Genomic DNA, 22,080 nt, shown 5'->3' with positions numbered 1-22,080 from the left:
GTCTGGTGGATACACAGCTGATAGTCCTAGTGAATAGACTGTTATAATTTGTATTATGGCAAGAAAAAAGCAGCTAAGTAAAGAAAAACGAGTGGCCATCATTACTTTAAGAAATGAAGGTCAGTCAGTCCAAAAAAATGGGGAAAACTTTCAAAGTGTCCCCAAGTGCAGTTGCAAAAACCATCAAGCGCTACAAAGAACCTGGCTCACATGAGGACCGCCCCAGGAAAGGAAGACCAAGAGTCACCTCTGCTTCTGAGGATAAGTCACCAGCCTCAGAAATTGCAGGTTAACAACAGCTCAGATTAGAGACCAGAACAATGCCACACAGAGTTCTAGCAGCAGACACATCTCTGCAACAACTGTTAAGAGAAGACTTTGTGCAGCAGACCTTCATGGTAAAATAGCTGCTAGGAAACCACTGCTAAGGACAGGCAACAAGCAGAAGAGACTTGTTTGGGCTAAATAACACAAGAAATGGACAATAGACCAGTGGAAAACTGTGCTTTGGTCTGATGAGTCCAAATTTGAGATCTTTGGTTCCAACCAAAGATGTCTTTGTGCAATGCGGAAAACGTAAACGGATGGACTCTACATGTCTGGTTCCCACCGTGAAGCATGGAGGAGGTGTGATGGTGTGGGGGTGCTTTGCTTGTGACACTGTTGGGGATTTATTCAAAATTGAAGGCATAGTGAACCAGCATGGCTACCACAGCATCTTGCAGCGGCATGCTATTCCATCCGGTTTGCATTTAGTTGGACCATCATTTATTTTTCAACAGGACAATGACCCCAAACACACCTCCAGGCTGTGTAAGTGCTATTTGACCTAGAAGGACAGTGATGGGGTGCTACGCCAGATGACCTGATGGTTTGGGGTGAGCTGGACCACAGAGTGAAGGCAAAAGGGCCAACAAGTGCTAAGCATCTCTCGGAACTCCTTCAAGATTGTTGGAAGACAATTTCCAGTGACTACCTCTTGAAGCTCATCAAGAGAATGCCAAGAGTGTGTAAAGCAGTCATCAAAGCAAAAGGTGGCTACTTTGAAGAACCTAGAATATGAGACATATTTTCAGTTGTTTCACACTTTTTTGCTAAGTATATAATTCCACATGTGTTAATTCATAGTTTTGATGTCTTCAGTGTGAATGTACAATTTTCATAGTCATGAAAATACAGAAAAATCTTTAAATGAGAAGGTGTGTCTAAACTTTTGGTCTGTACTGTATATATAATGGTTTGCAGGAACTGCACTGTACATGTAGGGAAAGATTAAGGTCTGAAACCTTGGTCTAAGTTATATGAGCACACACATCTCCAAGGGTGTCCAAACTTTTGCATCAGCAGCATATGTATGTATGTATATATATATATATTTCCCCTAAAATACAAAGGAAATATGTCATCTTTAACGTTTGGCCTTTTAGAGATCATTTTATCTTCAACTTGCTTAACTGTTCTCAATAAAAGGTAATTTTAACTAAATGTGCACAAACATGCCAAAATGAAATGAAGCCATAGTTGGCTTATAAACGAGACAGACTATAAGAAGGTGAAAGTGTGAGAGCACATTCACACTTCACATTGTGGCCATTTCACAGATAAAAACCAATAGCTAATTTGATCATTGAAATCCTTTAACACAAGGTAATGTTTTAATACTAGAGACAGGTTAGGACCATCCCGATGGGTACATCTTGTCATGATTGGATGGCTTTTATGCATTTTTTTTAAATCAAAATAGCGTTAACCAATTAACCTATGTTATATATATGTACTATTGCTATTTTCTTATTTACTTGCTCAAGGGTATATGCTCAATTTGTTTTTTATTGGGTTTTGTCTGTGAAATGGACACAGTGTGAACATGCTCTTACATTTTGCACATATACCAGCTTATAGTCCAGCTCATTTGTTTGGTTTTTCCTGTAATCTCTTGCACTTTATAGAAACAGGGGCATGGTTCCCCTTTCCTCGCCATTATTCACATTGAAGTTGTTTCACACAAGGTAAGGTTTTAATACTTTTTTTTTTAAATTAAAATAGGATTAACAACGTACCCTATGCTATTTACATGTACTATTACTATTTTCTTGGTCTAGGGTAAATTATCATTTTGGTTTTTTGTTTTTATTGGGCTTTGTCTTTAAATATGGATTCTGCCTAAATAGTGACGAAAGACTCATTACAGGGGTGACAGGAGGATTCCACATCAATTTTCTAGTTCAACTTAGAAAATGAAAGTCGCAATTAAATTACCTTTAATGGACACTTGTAATCCTTTTTTTGGCCCGGAAAGGGTTCAGAAATTTTGGGAATTGTGACTAGCAGATTGAACAGTACCAACAGATTCTGCATGTTGCTACATAGAAGTGCATGCAAAAAATCATCTCTTACTGTTCATGCATGTCATTCCAGTCCTGTCGCAGCCTTTCATTTTCCTTCAGCAGATGTTCATTTCGACCATGTAATTCTGTGGCACAGCTTAAGCAATAATCAATTAACTCTTTGATGATTCCAGAAGGGTCTGCGGCATTCCGGAGTCGGAGCGATCCAAGCTTGAACTGTAAAGACGAAGAATGTGATAGAAGGATTGAGACAGCGGGGAGAAAGCACCTATCATATATGTACGGTATAAAAAAGGTAAAAAAAAAAACAATATTCATCCATCTGCAGTTACTAACCAACTAGATTGGGCAAGATTTTGAGTTGCATTGACAGCAGCAGGGTGCCTTACATTATCGGGGTCCTAATAGATTATTACATTACAAAGCGTGGGGTCTCAGAGAAGGACAAATCAGCCTCACGGGAGACAACACTGATGTGAGTGGCGACAAGCTTTGTACAGATCTGTCCAATATGTTGGTGCAATAAATCCAATAAGAAATATAGAAATATTCTGCAGCCAAAGACTGTATTTGTACTTCATTTCTCATTATGAAACATTGCAATTGCAAAGTGGTCATTTTTATTATAATTCCACTTTTATTACGTTTTAACCATTTCCGTGTTAGGGTATGATTAAATAAATGGCTCTTTGCTATAATTTTGGTATAGCAAGATGTATGATTCTAATTATATCATGATAATTGCCCATTGTAAATGCATGAAATGATTAACAATAAAACGATCGTTATGTTTTATTGAACCGTAACAAGTGAATGGCCGTTCTCGGACTTCTCCGAAGGAGTCAGCTATTTCTAATTGATGTAGGAAGACGAGTTAGGGTCACTTTCGCAAAGTATCTGCCAAAACCAAAAGCAAGACTAAAACTCATGAGCAGCAAATCTTTATAGTATAGTTTCTCAATCTTTAAAAAGAACCTGTCAACACTATTTTGAAATGTAAATCTTTGGCTGTAAGGACAGTGTAACACAGATTACATTGATGCCTTTGGTGAAGAAATCCGCTTTGTGGTTCGTTTATAATCAGTATTTGAGCTTTTCTGCTTTTTAGATTCCGGTGCACAGGGGCCGGACTGTGCACTGGGTCTTCTCCTCGCAGTCTGTGATTCCCGGCCCCTCCGCCCGTCTCCTCTGTATGAATAGCAAATTACTACTTCCTCTGTTGAAATCTCTTCTTCAAGCAGAGGAGAAAGGCGGAGGGGCCAGGGAACCATGGAGGAGGAGACTCGGTGCACAGCCCGGCCCCTGTGCACTGAAATCTAATTAGCAGAAAACCTCAAATGGTGACTAAAGAAGAGCAATAAACCAATAAACTAGATTTCTTCACCAAAGGTCCCAGTTTAATCAGTATTACAGAGCAGTTACAGCCATGTCTACCAAATTGTGCTGTCAGGGTCTCTTTAATTACTTGTGGCCCGCTCAATATACTAACACTATAGGACGGTCACCACATGACTCTCCAAGGATGATTTTGAGTGTCCACTCAGAGAAAATAGCTGCAAATTCATGCAAGTGCAGGAGTGGGGAGTCAGCTGTCAAAGGCTAGACAAAGTTTCCATAGAGAAAGCAGAAATGGTATATTACCATCTCTGTCTTCCTGATAGTTGTGTATACATTTTACAAAGCATTATCAGTGCCCGTGCCTCCCTTGGTAATGATCATATGATTGGAGTGTCCTAGGAGGGAGCAGGAGCTGCTGTATCTTAACAAACCAAGATCAGCTTTGCAGACAGAATGTTCAGCTTGACCTGCAACTGGAACTAATTTTACAGTTTTAATATATCAATGTATCATATATACTTGCAAATAATTAAATATAATATATGGCAATATCCTTTCTAAAAGTTTTATCATTCCAGATATTTCATAAAACAACACTACAGACAGGACATCGGATCACCTTACTCTGCACTAATTAAAACGCCAAGGACAAGTCAGGCTGAATTGTACATGATGAAAGTCTCTGGGTTGAAATGCCAAGGTAAAGTCGATGTAACGTAAATGAAAACCACCATGAAATATAGAGAACTATCAAAGTATGATATTCACTGCACACAGTACTGAAATACTATCAGTGTGTTTCTAAATCATATCACACATGACATGCTGGGGATCAGTGCAGCGATGGACTCCGTAATTTTTTTTTACTGATGTTGTAGATTACTCTAGATAATTTGACATACGTGACAGTAAAGTTGCAGTATGTGGCTTCAGTGACCTTCACTTAAATTACACCTCAGTAAATTAAATCAGTACAGGGAAATTTCTCCTTACAGATACATTTCTTTACATACTGTACAGTAATATCCAAAGAAATAGCCAGAGAGGTGGCTGACTTACGGTAGACTTTTGGAGGATTGGATGGCCCTTTGGGTATTTGCCAATTCTTACAGGAGTCAGAAGGACCCTTCTTTTTCCAGGAGCTGCAGTCTTCTAAAAACGTGGCTTTGTACATTATATACACTGCTCAAAAAATAAAGGGATCACTAAAATCCCACATCCTAGATATCACTGAATGAAATATTCCAATTGTAATTCTTTATTCATTACATAGTGGAATGTGTTGAGAACAATAAAACCTAAACATCATCAACGTAAATCACAATAAATATCCCACGGAGGCCAGGAGTTGGAATGATGTTCAAAATCAAAGTGGAAAATGAAGTTACAGGATGATCCAACTTCAGTGGAAATGCCTCAAGACAAGGAAATGATGCTCAGTAGTGTGTATGGCCTTCAGGTGCCTGTACGATCTCCCTACAATGCCTGTGCATGTTGCTGATGAGGCGGCAGATGGTATTCTGAGGGATCTCCTCCCAGACCTGGACTAAAGCATCTGCCAACTCCTGGACAGTCTTTGGTGCAATGTGACGTTGGTGGATAGTACGAGACATGATGTCCCAGATGTGTTCAATCGGATTCAGGTCTGGGGAACAGGCGTGCCACTCCATAGCTTCAATGCCTTCATCTTGCAGGAACTGCTGACACACTCCAGCCATATGAGGTCTGGTATTGTCCTGCATTAGGACTAACCCAGGGCCAACCGCACCAGCAAATGGTCTCTCAAGGGGTCTGAGGATCTCATCTCGGTACCTAATGGCAGTCAGGCTACCTCTGTCGAGCACATGGAAGGCTGTGTGGCTCTCCAAAGAAATGCCACCCCACACAATTACTGACCCGCTGCCAAACCGGTCATGCTGAATTATGTTGCAGGCAGCAGATTGATCTCCACAGCGTCTCCAGACTCTATCACATCTGTCACACGTGCTCAGTGTGAACCTGCTTTCATCTGTGAAGAGCACAGGACGCCAGTGGTGAATTTGCCAATCCTGGTGTTCTGTGGCAAATGCCAAGCTTCCTGTACGGTGTTGGGATGTGAGCAAAATCCCCATCTGTGGATGTCGGGCACTCAGATGATCCTCATGGAGTCAGTTTCTAACCGTTTGTGCAGACACATGCACATTTGTGGCCTACTGGAGGTCATTTTGCAGGGCTCTGGAAGTGCTCCTCCTGTTCCTCCTTGCACAAAGGATGAGGTAGTGGTCCTGCTGCTGGGTTGTTGCCCTTCCACGGCCCCCTCCACGTCTCCAGGTGTTCTGGCCTGCCTCCTGGTAGCGCCTCCAGCCTCTGGACACTACGCTGACAGACACTGCAAACCTTCTTGCCACAGCTCACATTGATGTGCCATCCTGGATGAGCTGCACTACCTGAGCCACATGTGTAGGTTGAAGAGTCCATCTCATGCTGCCACGAGTGTGAAAGCACAATCAAATTCAAAAGTGACCAAAACATCAGCCAGAAAGCATTGGTACTGAGATGTGGTCTGTGGTCCGCACTTGCAGAAGCACTCCTTTATTGAGTGTGTCTTGATAATAGGCAATACTTTCCATCTGTTATTTATTCCATTTACACAACAGCATGTGAAATTGATTGTCAAACAGTGTTGCTTCCTAAGTGGACAGTTTGATTTCACAGAAGTTTGATTTACTTGGAGTTATATTCTGTTAAGTGTTCCTTTTATTTTTTTGAGCAGTGTATATAGCTAGCCTTACACCTAAGATTAGATTCTTATCTACTAACCGATCCATATCTTCTCCTACATCAGCCACTGGAGAAGAGTCAGGAGGCGCTATATAGATCCGATGCTCGCCTGTTCCTGCCAGAAAGTGTTCATCTTCCTAAAACTGCACAGCCTTTAGAATACTATACACTTTTACATTCTTTTGTGGTCAAAATGCATTCTTAAAACAAAATCACCCATTGATATGGGCCTGCCAATAATCTAGTATTGCTAAGTAAATCTTCTTATGCCCATCGGAAAAAAAATAGGTCACAGTGTGAAAAATGGTTTTGTCAATTCTGGTATAGACAAAGCAGCTATTTGGAATGGATCTCCTCCTTAACTCATTAAGAGAGGTCTGGAGCAGTGGACTCCATTTCTATAATGTCTGTGTCTTATTAGGGGTACAGTGGGTACGGAAAGTATTCAGACCCCTTTAAAATTATCTTTCTTTGTTTCATTGCAGCCATTTAGTAAATAAAAAAAAAATCATTTTTTTCACAGTAATGTACACTCTGCACCCCATCTTGACTAAAAAAAAACAGAAATGTTTGCATATTTATTACAAAAGAAAAACAAATATCACATGGTCATAAGTATTCAGACCCTTTGCTCAAACACTCATATTTATGTCACATGCTGTCCATTTACCTGTGATCTTCCTTGAGATGGTTCAACTCCTTTATTGGAGTCCAGCTGTTTTTAAGTAAACTGATAGGACTTGATTTGGAAAGTGAGGCTGGTTTCACACTTGCGTTTTGATCTGCAGCGTTTTAAACGCAAACACATTTGGTGCAAAAACGCGTTTAAACGCGTTTAAACGCTGCGTTTTTTTAGGCGCATGCGTTTTTGCATGTATTAATGCAAACGTTTTGACTCGTTTACAAGCGTTTTTTCCTGCGTTTGCGTTTTTGAAACACATGATGAGAAGTGTGTGACAGCTGCCAATCATCAAAATCAACTAGAAAACCCACTATAAACAGAAATACCTAGGGTTAGGGTTCCTAGTAACCCTAGGGATCCTAACCCTAACCCTATAACACAAACTCTAACCCTAACACAAACTCTAACACAAACTCTAACCCTAACCCTAAAACACAAACTCTAACCCTAAAACACAAACTCTAACCCTAACCCAAACTCTAACCCTAACCCAAACTTTAACAATAACCCTAACACAAACTCTAACCCTAAAACACAAACTCTAACCCTAACCCAAACTCTAACCCTAACACAAACTCTAACAATAACCCTAACACAAACTCTAACACAAACTCTAACCCTAACCCTAAAACACAAACTCTAACCCTAACCCAAACTCTAACCCTAACACAAACTCTAACACAAACTCTAACCCACAAACTCTAACCCTAACCCAAACTCTAACCCTAACCCAAACTCTAACCCTAACACAAACTCTAACCCTAACCCTAAAACACAAACTCTAACCCTAACCCTAACACAAACTCTAACCATAACCCTAACACAAACTCTAACACAAACCCTAACCCTAACCCTATAACACAAACTCTAACCCTAACCCTAATACAAACTCTAACACAAACTTTAACCCTAAGACACAAACTCTAACCCAAACTCTAACCCTAACACAAACTCTAACAAACTCTAACACAAACTCTAACCCTAACCCTAAAACACAAACTCTAACCTTAACCCAAACTATAACAATAACCCTAACACAAACTCTAACCCTAACCCTAAAACACAAACTCTAACCCTAAAACACAAACTCTAACCCTAACCCTAACACAAACTCTAACCCTAACCCAAACTATAACAATAACCCTAACACAAACTCTAACCCTAACCCTAAAACACAAACTCTAACCCTAAAACACAAACTCTAACCCTAACTCTAACCCTAACACAAACTCTAACCATAACCCTAAAACACAAACTCTAACCCTAAAACACAAACTCTAACCCTAACTCTAACCCTAACACAAATTCTAACCCTAACCCTAAAACACAAACTCTAACCCTAAAACACAAACTCTAACCCTAACTCTAACCCTAACACAAACTCTAACCCTAACCCTAAAACACAAACTCTAACCCTAAAACACAAACTCTAACCCTAACTCTAACCCTAACACAAACTCTAACCCTAACCCTAAAACACAAACTCTAACCCTAAAACACAAACTCTAACCCTAACTCTAACCCTAACACAAACTCTAACCCTAACCCTAAAACACAAACTCTAACCCTAAAACACAAACTCTAACCCTAACTCTAACCCTAACACAAACTCTAACCCTAACCCTAAAACACAAACTCTAACCCTAAAACACAAACTCTAACCCTAACTCTAACCCTAACACAAACTCTAACCATAACCCTAACACAAACTCTAACACAAACCCTAACCCTATAACACAAACTCTAACCCTAACCCTAATACAAACTCTAACACAAACTTTAACCCTAAGACACAAACTCTAACCCAAACTCTAACCCTAACACAAACTCTAACAAACTCTAACACAAACTCTAACCCTAACCCTAAAACACAAACTCTAACCTTAACCCAAACTATAACAATAACCCTAACACAAACTCTAACCCTAACCCTAAAACACAAACTCTAACCCTAAAACACAAACTCTAACCCTAACCCTAACACAAACTCTAACCCTAACCCAAACTATAACAATAACCCTAACACAAACTCTAACCCTAACCCTAAAACACAAACTCTAACCCTAAAACACAAACTCTAACCCTAACTCTAACCCTAACACAAACTCTAACACAAACTCTAACCCTAACCCACAAACTCTAACCCTAACCCAAACTCTAACCCTAACCCAAACTCTAACCCTAACCCTAACACAAACTCTAACACAAACTCTAACCCTAACCCTAAAACACAAACTCTAACCCTAACCCAAACTCTAACAATAACCCTAACACAAACTCTAACACAAACTCTAACCCTAACCCTAAAACACAAACTCTAACCCTAACACAAACTCTAAAATAACCCTAACACAAACTCTAACACAAACTCTAACCCTAACCCTAAAACACAAACTCTAACCCTAACCCAAACTCTAACAATAACCCTAACACAAACTCTAACACAAACTCTAACCCTAACCTTAAAACACAAACTCTAACCCTAACACAAACTCTAAAATAACCCTAACACAAACTCTAACACAAACTCTAACCCTAACCCTAACACAAACTCTAACCATAACCCTAACACAAACTCTAACAAACTCTAACCCAAACTTTAACCTTAACACAAACTCTAACCCTAACCCACAAACTCTAACCCTAACCCTAAAACACAAACTCTAACCCTAACCCAAACTCTAACCCTAACACAAACTCTAACACAAACTCTAACCCACAAACTCTAACCCTAACCCAAACTCTAACCCTAACCCAAACTCTAACAAACTCTAACACAAACTCTAACCCTAACCCTAAAACACAAACTCTAACCTTAACCCAAACTATAACAATAACCCTAACACAAACTCTAACCCTAACACTAAAACACAAACTCTAACCCTAAAACACAAACTCTAACCCTAACTCTAACCCTAACACAAACTCTAACCCTAACCCTAAAACACAAACTCTAACCCTAAAACACAAACTCTAACCCTAACTCTAACCCTAACACAAACTCTAACCCTAACCCTAAAACACAAACTCTAACCCTAAAACACAAACTCTAACCCTAACTCTAACCCTAACACAAACTCTAACCATAACCCTAACACAAACTCTAACACAAACCCTAACCCTAACCCTATAACACAAACTCTAACCCTAACCCTAATACAAACTCTAACACAAACTTTAACCCTAAGACACAAACTCTAACCCAAACTCTAACCCTAACACAAACTCTAACAAACTCTAACACAAACTCTAACCCTAACCCTAAAACACAAACTCTAACCTTAACCCAAACTATAACAATAACCCTAACACAAACTCTAACCCTAACCCTAAAACACAAACTCTAACCCTAAAACACAAACTCTAACCCTAACCCTAACACAAACTCTAACCCTAACCCAAACTATAACAATAACCCTAACACAAACTCTAACCCTAACCCTAAAACACAAACTCTAACCCTAAAACACAAACTCTAACCCTAACTCTAACCCTAACACAAACTCTAACACAAACTCTAACCCTAACCCACAAACTCTAACCCTAACCCAAACTCTAACCCTAACCCAAACTCTAACCCTAACCCAAACTCTAACAAACTCTAACCCTAACACAAACTCTAACACAAACTCTAACCCTAACACACAAACTCTAACCCTAACCCAAACTCTAACAATAACCCTAACACAAACTCTAACACAAACTCTAACCCTAACCCTAAAACACAAACTCTAACCCTAACACAAACTCTAACAATAACCCTAACACAAACTCTAACACAAACTCTAACCCTAACCCTAAAACACAAACTCTAACCCTAACCCAAACTCTAACCCTAACACAAACTCTAACACAAACTCTAACCCACAAACTCTAACCCTAACCCAAACTCTAACCCTAACCCAAACTCTAACCCTAACACAAACTCTAACAAACTCTAACCCAAATTCTAACCCTAACCCAAACTCTAACCCTAACACAAACTCTAACCCTAACCCTAAAACACAAACTCTAACCCTAACCCTAACACAAACTCTAACCATAACCCTAACACAAACTCTAACACAAACCCTAACCCTAACCCTATAACACAAACTCTAACCCTAACCCTAATACAAACTCTAACACAAACTTTAACCCTAAGACACAAACTCTAACCCAAACTCTAACCCTAACACAAACTCTAACAAACTCTAACACAAACTCTAACCCTAACCCTAAAACACAAACTCTAACCTTAACCCAAACTATAACAATAACCCTAACACAAACTCTAACAAACTCTAACCCAAATTCTAACCCTAACCCAAACTCTAACCCTAACACAAACTCTAACCCTAACCCTAAAACACAAACTCTAACCCTAACCCTAACACAAACTCTAACCATAACCCTAAAACACAAACTCTAACCCTAACCCAAACTCTAACACAAACTCTAACACAAACTCTAACCCTAACCCTAAAACACAAACTCTAACCCTAACTCTAACACAAACTCTAACCCTAACCCTAAAACACAAACTCTAACCCTAACCCAAACTCTAACACAAACTCTAACCCTAACCCACAAACTCTAACCCTAACCCAAATTCTAACCCTAACCCAAACTCTAACCCTAACACAAACTCTAACAAACTCTAACCCAAACTTTAACCTTAACACAAACTCTAACCCTAACCCACAAACTCTAACCCTAACCCAAACTCTAACCCTAACCCTAACACAAACTCTAACAAACTCTAACCCTAACACAAACTCTAACACAAACTCTAACCCTAACCCTAAAACACAAACTCTAACCCTAACCCTAACACAAACTCTAACCCTAACCCTAAAACACAAACTCTAACCCTAACCCAAACTCTAACCCTAACCCAAACTCTAACAAACTCTAACCCTAACCCAAACTCTAACACAAACTCTTAACAAACTCTAACACAAACTCTAACCCTAACCCACAAACTCTAACCCTAACCCAAATTCTAACCCTAACCCAAACTCTAACCCTAACACAAACTCTAACAAACTCTAACCCAAACTCTAACCTTAACCCAAACTCTAACCCTAACCCTAACACAAACTCTAACCCTAACCCTAAAACACAAACTCTAACCCTAACCCTAACACAAACTCTAACCATAACCCTAACACAAACTCTAACACAAACCCTAACCCTATAACACAAACTCTAACCCTAATACAAACTCTAACATAAACTCTAACCCTAAGACACAAACTCTAACCCAAACTCTAACCCTAACCCTAAAACACAAACTCTAACCTTAACCCAAACTCTAACAATAACCCTAACACAAACTCTAACACAAACTCTAACCCTAACCCTAAAACACAAACTCTAACCCTAACCCAAACTCTAACAATAACCCTAACACAAACTCTAACACAAACTCTAACCCTAAAACACAAACTCTAACCCTAACTCTAACCCTAACACAAACTCTAACACAAACTCTAACCCTCACCCACAAACTCTAACCCTAACCCAAACTCTAACCCTAACCCTAACCCTAACACAAACTCTAACCCTAACACAAACTCTAACACAAACTCTAACCCTAACACACAAACTCTAACCCTAACACAAACTCTAACCCTAAAACACAAACTCTATCCCTAACCCTAACCCAAACTCTAAACCTAACACAAACTCTAACCCTAACCCTAAAACACAAACTCTAACCCTAAAACACAAACTCTAACCCTAACCCACAAACTCTAACCCTAACACAAACTCTAACCCTAACTCAAACTCTAACCCTAACCCTATGGATCCTAACCCTTAGGGTTAGGATCCTTAGGGTTAGGGTTTGGGGGTAGCTTATCAGTGTGTATTCTTGTGTATTTCTATAAAAACGCATGCAAACGCATGTGCTTAAAAATGCATGCGTTTACATAGACATCAACACGTTTTTTTGCCGCAAAAAACGCATGCATTTTTTGCAGCAAAAAAAGCCGCTAACATTGCTACATGTTGCATTTCTGCAATACAACGCATGCAGAGAAAAAACGCATGCGTTGCAAAAACGTGTCAAAACGCATGCAAAAAACGCACGCGTTTTTAATGTTAAGTGTAGGAAAAAAACGCATGCGTTTTTTAGCGCAAAAACGCAAAAAAACCGCAAATGTGAAACCAGCCTGATACACCTGTCTATAGAGGACCTCATAGCTCACAGTGCATGTCAGACCAAATGAGAATCATGAGGTGAAAGGAACTGGCCAAAGAGCTCAGTGATAGAATTGTGGCAAGGCACAGGTCTGGCCAAGGCTACAAAAGAATTTCTGCAGTACTCAAAATTCCTAAGAGAACAGTGGTCTCCATAATCCTTAAATGGACGAAGTTTGGGACCACCAGAAGTCTTCCTAGACCTGGCCGTCCAGCGAAACTGAGCAATCGTGGGAGAAGAGCCTTGGTGAGAGGTAAAAAATCCCAAGATCACTGTGGCTGAGCACCAAAGATGCAGTAGGGAGATGGGAGAAAGTTCCACAATGTCAACTATCACTGCAGCCCTTCACCAGTCGAGCCTTTTCTGGCAGAGTGTCCCGATGGAAGCCTCTCCTCAATGCAAGACATATGAAAGCCTGCATAAAGCTTGCTAAAAATACATGAAGGACTATGAGAAATAAGATTCTCTGGTCTGATGAGAGGAATATAGACCTTTTTGGTGATAATTCTAATCGGTATGTGTGGAGAAAACCAGGCACTGCTCATCACCTGCCCAATACAATCCCAACAGTGAAACATACTGGTGGCAGCATCATGCTATGGGGGTGTTTTTCAGCTGCAGGGACAAGATGACTGATTGCTATTGAAGGAAACATGAATGCGGCCAAGTACAGAGATATCTTGGATGAAAATCTCTTCCAGAGTGCTCTGGACCTCAGACTTGGCCGAAGGTTTACCTTCCAACAAGACAATGACCCTAAACACACAGCTAAAATAACTAAGGAGTGTCTTCAGAACAACTCTGTGACCATTCTTCACTGGCCCAGCCAGAGCCCTGACCTAAACATAATTGAGCATCTCTGGAGAGACTGAAAATAGCTTTCCACCAACGTTCACCATCCAACTTGATAGAACTGGAGATGTTTCATCATTCCCAATAAGACTCATGGCTGTACTAGCTCAAAATGGTGCTTCTACTTAATACTGAGCAAAGGGTCTGAATACTTATGACCATGTAACATTTCAGTTTTTCTTTTTTAATACATTTGCAAAAATTACTACAATTCTGTTTTTTTTTTCAGTTAAGATGGGTTGCAGAGTATACATTAATGAGAAAAAAAATGAACTTTTTTTTAAAATTTACCAAATGGCTGCAATGAAACAAAGAGTCAAAATGTAAAAGAGTCTAAATACTTTCTATACCCACTGTACAGGGATTGGCCAATAATTACCTATAACGTTAGTTGAAAAAGAAATAGGGAAGGGATACAGATGAAAGTCTCTAGATATAAGTGACAATTTATTAGAAAACCCAGAAAACTTTCATACATTTTGTTGCTCAGTAGAAATTCCAACAGCCAAATATGTCGAGCTACAATTATGCTGTCGCCTTCAGAGCAGACAATTGGAGTGACAATCCACAGTCTTGAATCTAATCTACAGGGTTTAACAAAGATGACCATTTGTGTTGGGAAAATCTTTTCCAAGGCTTGGATGGCACACTCATTTAGGATGGATAAAAATCCATGCCACATACTGCAGTAAGACAAATTAGCTGTGCAAATACATGAAGACAGATAACTGGTTGTTTCTAATCTCACAAATTAAGTGAGGGATTAAATGTCTAATAACTTGAGACATGTCTGATTTGTGTATGAGTAAGTGCGGGAAATGAAGTGTTCGCCAGTGATTACATGGACTAATGGTGACATATCATTGGGGGGATGCAGGCTGGCAGAACATGGAATCTTCAGTAATCCCATTAGCAGGTCAGATTCCATTGTCAGCTTCACTGTGTTATGTCATGGTGTCAAAGAAGTTGTTGTCACATGAAAGAAATGAATAGGATTCATTTAGTAGAATTTTTTTTCTATTTGCGGAGTACATTCCACAAAGCAACATTTTTTTTCAACTAATGGTGAGTTTAATATTTAGTTGAGTTATTAAATTATGCCATGAACAGTTACCAGATATAAGATTTTCATCTCACTATCGTTTAAAAGGAATTGTCCGGTCACACCATGTTTATGAGCCATATTTTAGTTGGGGACATAAACTGGATATGCATATATAAGGTTGCAGGACCATGCGAAAATGAGTGTGTGTATATTTCACCTAGGTGCCTGTATTATGCTGTGTAAATGAATGTCAGGGAGTTTGGTAGTAGGGATCTATCGACTTCCCTGCTCTAGTTTATGGGAAGATTGTGGCAAGTGGTGTAACTAGAGTCTAATGGCCACCATACAAGATTTGTCCCCCCAATATATATATGCCCTCCATCCTAGTATATATGTCTCTCATCCTGACCCAATGTTGATATACAGTATATATCCCCTGTCCTGGTATATGTCCATTTTCCTGGTCCCCATCCTGACATATACAGTGACATTTAAAAGTTTGGCCACCCCTCTCATGACACAACATTTCCTTTGTATTTTAGGCAGAAAAAAATACACTTTAATCTTTTACATTTTAAAAGCACCTCATTTTTCAAGTATCACAGCTTGTAAAAGTTTTTTATAGCCAGCAGAGAGTATTTCAATTCTTTTTTTGAGGCATTTTCATCCATTCTTCATGATGTTCAGTTCAGGGGACTGTGAAGGCCATTGTAAAACTTTCAGCTTGCGTCTTTTGAGGTAGCTATTGTGGATTGTGAAATGTTCCCTGTGTCAGTGGCTGCAACACAACCCCAAAGCATGATTGATCCACTCCTATGCTTAATGGTTGTTGAGATGTTCTTTTCCTGAAAATCTGTGCCTTTTTTCTCCACACATACCTTTGGTGATAGTGGCCAAAGAGATACTTCTGATGCTGATTTTTATGGTGAGGACGCAAGAGAGGTTATCTTCTGATGAGTCTTCCATGAAGACCATATTTGTGCAGCTGTCTCTAAACAGTAGAACAATATACCACAACTCCAGACTCTGCTAAAGCTTTCAGAATGTCTTTTGCTGTCAAGTGGGGGTTCTGATTTGCCTCCCTAGCAATCCTATGAGCAGCTCTCTCTGAAATTTTGCTTGGTTTTCCAGACCCCATCTTGACCTCCAATGTTGCTGTTAACTGCCATTTCTAAATTACATTTCAAACTGAGTAAAAGGCAACACTTTGCTATCTTCTCATAGCCTTCTCTTGCTTTGTGGGCCTTCACCATTTTCAGAGAGCTAGGCAGCTGTTTAGAATAACCCATGTCTGTTGTTTGGCACAAGGTTAAAGGAGGCTGGGTTTTTATAAAGCTATGAAATTGTATCACCTGGCCTTTCCTAACAATGATATTGAACAAGCCATAACCCTATCAGGCTAATTAAGGTCTGAAAGAACACAAATCTCCAAGGGTACTCAAACGTTTGCATTGGCCCATTTTCCTTTTTGTAATTTTTAAAATGAAAAAAACTACAATATATACTTTTTTTTTTGCCTAAAATACAAATGAAATGCGTCATCTTTAACTTCTCGCCTTTAAAAGATCATTTTCCCTCTGTGACCTGAGGTAATACCTACCATTGTGGGATTCCTTAGATATTTTCAAGAAAAGGCACTTTATAAACACAAAGCCACTTTACTTCTCTACACTGGAACAACCTCAGTGTCTTCATGCCTGTTCCTCCCAATAGCAAGTACACTCCCTTGATGACATTTCATAATAGAGAAAGAAACGCCTCCGGAGAGAAAATCTTTTTGGGACTTTTCAGCACTTTCAACAGCTAATCAAAGCAATCATAGCCACGTGGGGGCAAAGCCACCACCCCCCCCCCCCGGGCTAAACTACCACTCCCCCTGTTCCTGCAGATCGGGTTAAATTGGAGTTAACCCTTTCAACCGATCTGCAGGGACGCCATCCCTCCATGACGCCACATAGGCGTCACAGGTCGGAATGGCACCGACCTTCATGACGCCTACGTGGCGTCACAGGTCGGGAAGGGGTTAATTACAACTAATCACACTTGGTTCCGGCCAACCCATATGTAGGCTTTGCTGACAGAGGTGTCAACATTCACCCAAGCATACAGACATTAGCATTCGGTAAGTGTTCACATTTGGACAGGGAGGTCAGGGACCCATCAGATTAATGAGACCACCTTGACGATGGTTGATGGGCTCACACTATTTGGCCAAATTCTGTGCAAAGCATCTCTCAAACATTTTTCCTAATGTTCAAAAGCCATTTTGCTATTCATATTTCATGTATTTCATATTAGACAATGATTTGGCACGATCGAGTGCAACCTTTTTTTGTATATACAAAAAGATTGTCAGTCGCAATATGAATAGTTGGAGTATAGGTTGGTTAAAATGATCACTGTCGGTATCAGCGAACATGTCCTCTCGTGCTTGTTTTAGGACAAGAATAGAGGGAACCATGAAAGACAGAAATTGACGTGTGGTGGAAACTGAAAGAATTACTTGTGTCACCACGTTGGTGAAGATGTGACGCATCACTAATCTGTGTGGTTTCTTTGACCTTGAGTGTAAAAGTTGTCTTAAGTCCTTAGCTTTGCGCACAGCACTGAGAAGATTTTCACATTCTCTGCATACAAGACATTTAGAGACTTTACAGCTTGATATGATTTTCTGTTATCACTTAACATTATTATTGTCATGGGGTAATTATGATTGAAGCACCAGCGAAAAAAATAGGTATCCAAAAATTAGCACGTTATTAATATTGCACCAATATTTAGACATTTAAAAAAGGTAAATTGCAATTTGTGAGGCGGGTTGGCAATACATAAAAAGAGTCTCTAACAACATGTGAGTAAACATCTGCCTGCATTGCTACATGGGCATTCATTGTGTGCTCAGATAAGAACATTTAGTGCAGAACAGAATAAGAATATGTTCTCAGATATAAATGAGCAGGTTTGCTGGGCAGAACACTGAAAAATCTGAGAAATGCTTTGTTTTCAGATATGTAGTCACTGAAGTTTATATTTATTCATATCTGACAGGACAAAGTGTACTCTAAATAGTCTTGTCTGGTACCAGCAAGGTAAGTACATGTGCACATTCCGCATCTGTCCCCAACTAAAGTACTTTAGAGGAAATATTAATAATAATAATCTTTATTTATATAGCGCCAACATGTTTCGCAGCGCTTTACAGTTTAACAGTTTCAAACACAACAGTCATAAGTAACAACGTTAACAATACAATAAAGAAAAATAAGCCACCCCTGCTCGTGAGAGCTTACAATCTACAATGAGGTGGGGGAGATACAAAGTACAGGTGTGTATTTACAATGATGTATTTACAATGATGGTCCAGCCATCTTCAGCGGGTGGGGGGGTAGATGGAGATAGTGAGTGGGCTACACACACACAAACATGAAATGACTTTGATTAGTTAACATGGTAGGCCTCTCTGAACAAATGTGCTTTGAGCGAGCGCCTAAAACTATGCAAGTTGTGGATGGTCCTAATATCTTGGGGTAGAGCATTCCAGAGGACTGGGGCAGCGCAGGAGAAGTCTTGGAGTCGGGAGTGGGAGGTACGGATTAGTGCAGAGGTTAGCCGAAAGTCATTTGCAGAGCGCAGCGGTCGGCTAGGCTGATAGACCGAAATGAGGGAGGAGATGTATGGGGGTGCCGCACTATGGAGAGCTTTGTGGGTGAGAACAAGTACTTTGAATTGTATCCTGTAATGAAAGGGCAGCCAGTGTAATGACTGGCGAAGAGCGGATGCATCTGAGTAACGATTAGCAACCCTGGCTGCCGCATTAAGGATGGACTGGAGAAGGGAAAGTCGAGTGAGGGGGAGGCCAATTAATAGAGGGTTGCAGCAGTCCAGGCGGGAGTGGATCAGGGCGACAGTGAGGGTTTCTGTTGTCTCCATGGTGAGAAAAGGACGGATTCTAGAGATCTTCTATAGGTGTAAGTGGCACAAGCGGGCAAGAGATTGTATGTGGGAGGTGAAGGAGAGATCAGAGTCAAACATAACACCCAGACAGCGTGCCTGCTGCCGGGGTGTCATTATGGTGCCACCCACGGAGAGGGAAATGTCAGATTTAGGGAGGTTGGTAGATGGCGGGAGCAGAAGTTCAGTTTTGGAGAGGTTGAGTTTCAGATAGAGAGCGGACATGATGTTGGAGACTGCAGACAGACAGTCAGTGGCGTTCTGTAGTACAGTGGGGGTAAGGTCAGAGGATAGTAACATAGTAACATAGTAACATAGTTAGTAAGGCCGAAAAAAGACATTTGTCCATCCAGTTCAGCCTATATTCCATCATAATAAATCCCCAGATCTACGTCCTTCTACAGAACCTAATTGTATGATAAAATATTGTTCTGCTCCAGGAAGACATCCAGGCCTCTCTTGAACCCCTCGACTGAGTTCGCCATCACCACCTCCTCAGGCAAGCAATTCCAGATTCTCACTGCCCTAACAGTAAAGAATCCTCTTCTATGTTGGTGGAAAAACCTTCTCTCCTCCAGACGCAAAGAATGCGTGTATAGTTGTGTGTCATCAGCATAAATATGGTACTGAAAGCCAAATCTGCTGCTGGTCTGTCCAATTGGGGCTGTGTAGAGGGAGAAGAGAAGGGGGCCAAGGACTGAGCCTTGAGGTACCCCTACAGTGAGAGGAAGAGGAGAGGAAGTGGAGCCAGAGAACAGAACACTGAAGGAGCGGTCAGAAAGGTAGGAGGAGAACCAGGAGAGAGCAGTGTCCTTAATGCCTAGTGACTGGAGCCTAGAGAGTAGGAGAGGATGGTCAACAGTGTCAAAAGCTGCAGAAAGGTCGAGGAGAATGGGCAGAGAGTGGTCACCGTTACATTTTGCTGTCAGAAGGTCATTGATCACCTTGATGAGTGCAGTTTCTGTCGAATGTAGGGGGCGGAAACCGGAATGTGAAGGGTCTAGGAGGGAATGAGTGGAGAGGTAACGGTAATGGGAAAAAAAATTAGTTTGAGATATTCAATGTGACTTTCCCCAGCTGCATAACATTCTTGGTAAATTTCACATTGAATGCTAGGATTAAATAAACTCTCACTACAAAGAGTGTACATTACTAGTCACTGCAACCTTTAAAAAAATGCTTGTTAGTGCATTTTCACATGGGCTTTTTTTTTTGCTGAATTTTTTCCTCAGGGAAAAAATACATTGCTTTTAATTAACTGCAAAGTAAATTACCGTATATTTCTGAAATCTCATACACATACTGCTTATTATTTCCTTGCAGATTTGAATCATCAAAGCGTTGTTTGTTTTTTTTCTTTAAAATCTGCAGCGTGTCATTTCTGTTCCGTGTTTTTACAGCATTCTTCACCCATTCAAATGAACAGAAAAAAAAAACAAGGAAAAATCTTGGCACCATCCAGGATGAAAACGGTTTATCCCCCAGACATGGATTACGGAGTGGGAAGGAACAACAGACAGTTGAGGGATATGGTTGTTTTTTATTTTTATTTTATTACAGGAGTCCAGGGCTTCAGTGGAATGGGTGATGATGATGTGAGTATTGTTTAATTTACAATCATTAAAGGAGTCATTCTTTCAATTAAATTACTTTATTCTGGCTGTGTCGTTATTTACCATACCACTATAGGATTAGTAATGGATAGGTGTCTTATAAACGGCTCTCCATTACTAAACTGTGGGCTTGATGTCAGCGTGCAATACAACCTGACATCAACCCCATAAATATGAACCCCATTTGCCAGGCAAAGTGACAGAATTGGCGCATCTATTAGATGTGCCTTTTCTGGGTGGCTGTGGGCAGCTATTTTTAGGCAGGGAGGGCCCAATATTCAGCCTAAGAATACCAGCCTCCAGCCGTCTGCTTTAGCAAACCTGATTGTGAAAAATGGGGGTACCCCACAAGGTTTTTTTTTTTTTTAACTTGTTTAGATAATAAAAAAAACCGTGTGGGAACCCTCTACTCTTGATAAGCAATCTTGCTGACAGCTGAGGGTTGCAGCCCGCAGCTGCCAGTTTTGCCTGCTTGGTTATCAAAAATACAAGAGAACCAACACTGTTTTGTTTTTTTTTAATTATTATTTGTTTAGAGCACAGGCGTCGGCTAATAAATATTCCCATCAGCTGCCGGCTGCTCTCGCTGTTATTAGCAGAAGCAGGCATAGTCTCATGGGAGCAGTAGTCCCATCAGCCAACGTCAGTGAAAAGAGGTAAACTTTTTACCTCTGATCACAGCTGTGGGCTCATGCTGTAATTTGAGTGGGAACTGCGGCTGTCTGACCAGCGGTAATGATTTTACCACCGTTTAGAAGCAGTGTTTGCTGAACAGTCATGCACAAGACAGCACGACATACACCTGGTATTTGGGGGGCCGAACCTGAACAGTAGCACAGACACGTATATACAGTAATGACCGAAAGTGTTGGCACTCTTGAAATTGTTCTAGAAAATGAAGCATTTCCCCTCAGAAAATTATTGCAATTACACATGTTTTCTTATTCACATGTTTTATTTCCTTTGTGTGTACTGGAACAAAAAAAAACTGAAAAAAGGCCAAGTTGGACATAACTTCGCAAAAATGGGAAAAATAAATTGTTGGCACTTTTCCAAAATAGTGTGTTAGGAGTCGAGTTTCCTCTGCTGCACAGGGGGAATCTCGATCCGTGTCTGCTGCGGTCTCCCATTCGGTATCGGCCGCAGTGGGCTCTGCTCAGCGGAGACGTCTCTCCCAGCGTCTCGCTGGGGCTGATTCGGTGCATAGGGTCACTACTGCCTTTTCTGGCTTTCCTATGGTACCCTGCACTGATCTGCGGCGAGCGAGCCTCTCTGGGACTAAGTCCTTGTTTACTCACACTGAG

At 40.4% G+C, this 22,080-nt stretch overlaps 1 protein-coding gene across 5 annotated transcripts in view; it reads right to left on the bottom strand.

Annotated features, from left to right (window-relative positions):
• Positions 1-22,080, bottom strand: part of XRCC4 (X-ray repair cross complementing 4) — a 534,234-nt gene that overhangs the window by 244,724 nt on the left and 267,430 nt on the right. For all 5 annotated transcript variants that reach the window (XM_069751244.1, XM_069751220.1, XM_069751236.1 and 2 more), the window contains exon 4: positions 2,398-2,564. In XM_069751244.1, coding sequence (XP_069607345.1) covers positions 2,398-2,564 — 167 coding nt within the window. The remainder of the gene's footprint in view (positions 1-2,397; positions 2,565-22,080) is intronic.

This window comes from Ranitomeya imitator, chromosome 1, assembly GCF_032444005.1.
Source record: "Ranitomeya imitator isolate aRanImi1 chromosome 1, aRanImi1.pri, whole genome shotgun sequence".
In the NCBI taxonomy this organism is placed as follows: Eukaryota; Metazoa; Chordata; class Amphibia; order Anura; family Dendrobatidae; genus Ranitomeya; species Ranitomeya imitator.
Note: the sequence above shows the minus strand (reverse complement) of the source record. Positions and strands in the feature narration are given on the sequence as shown.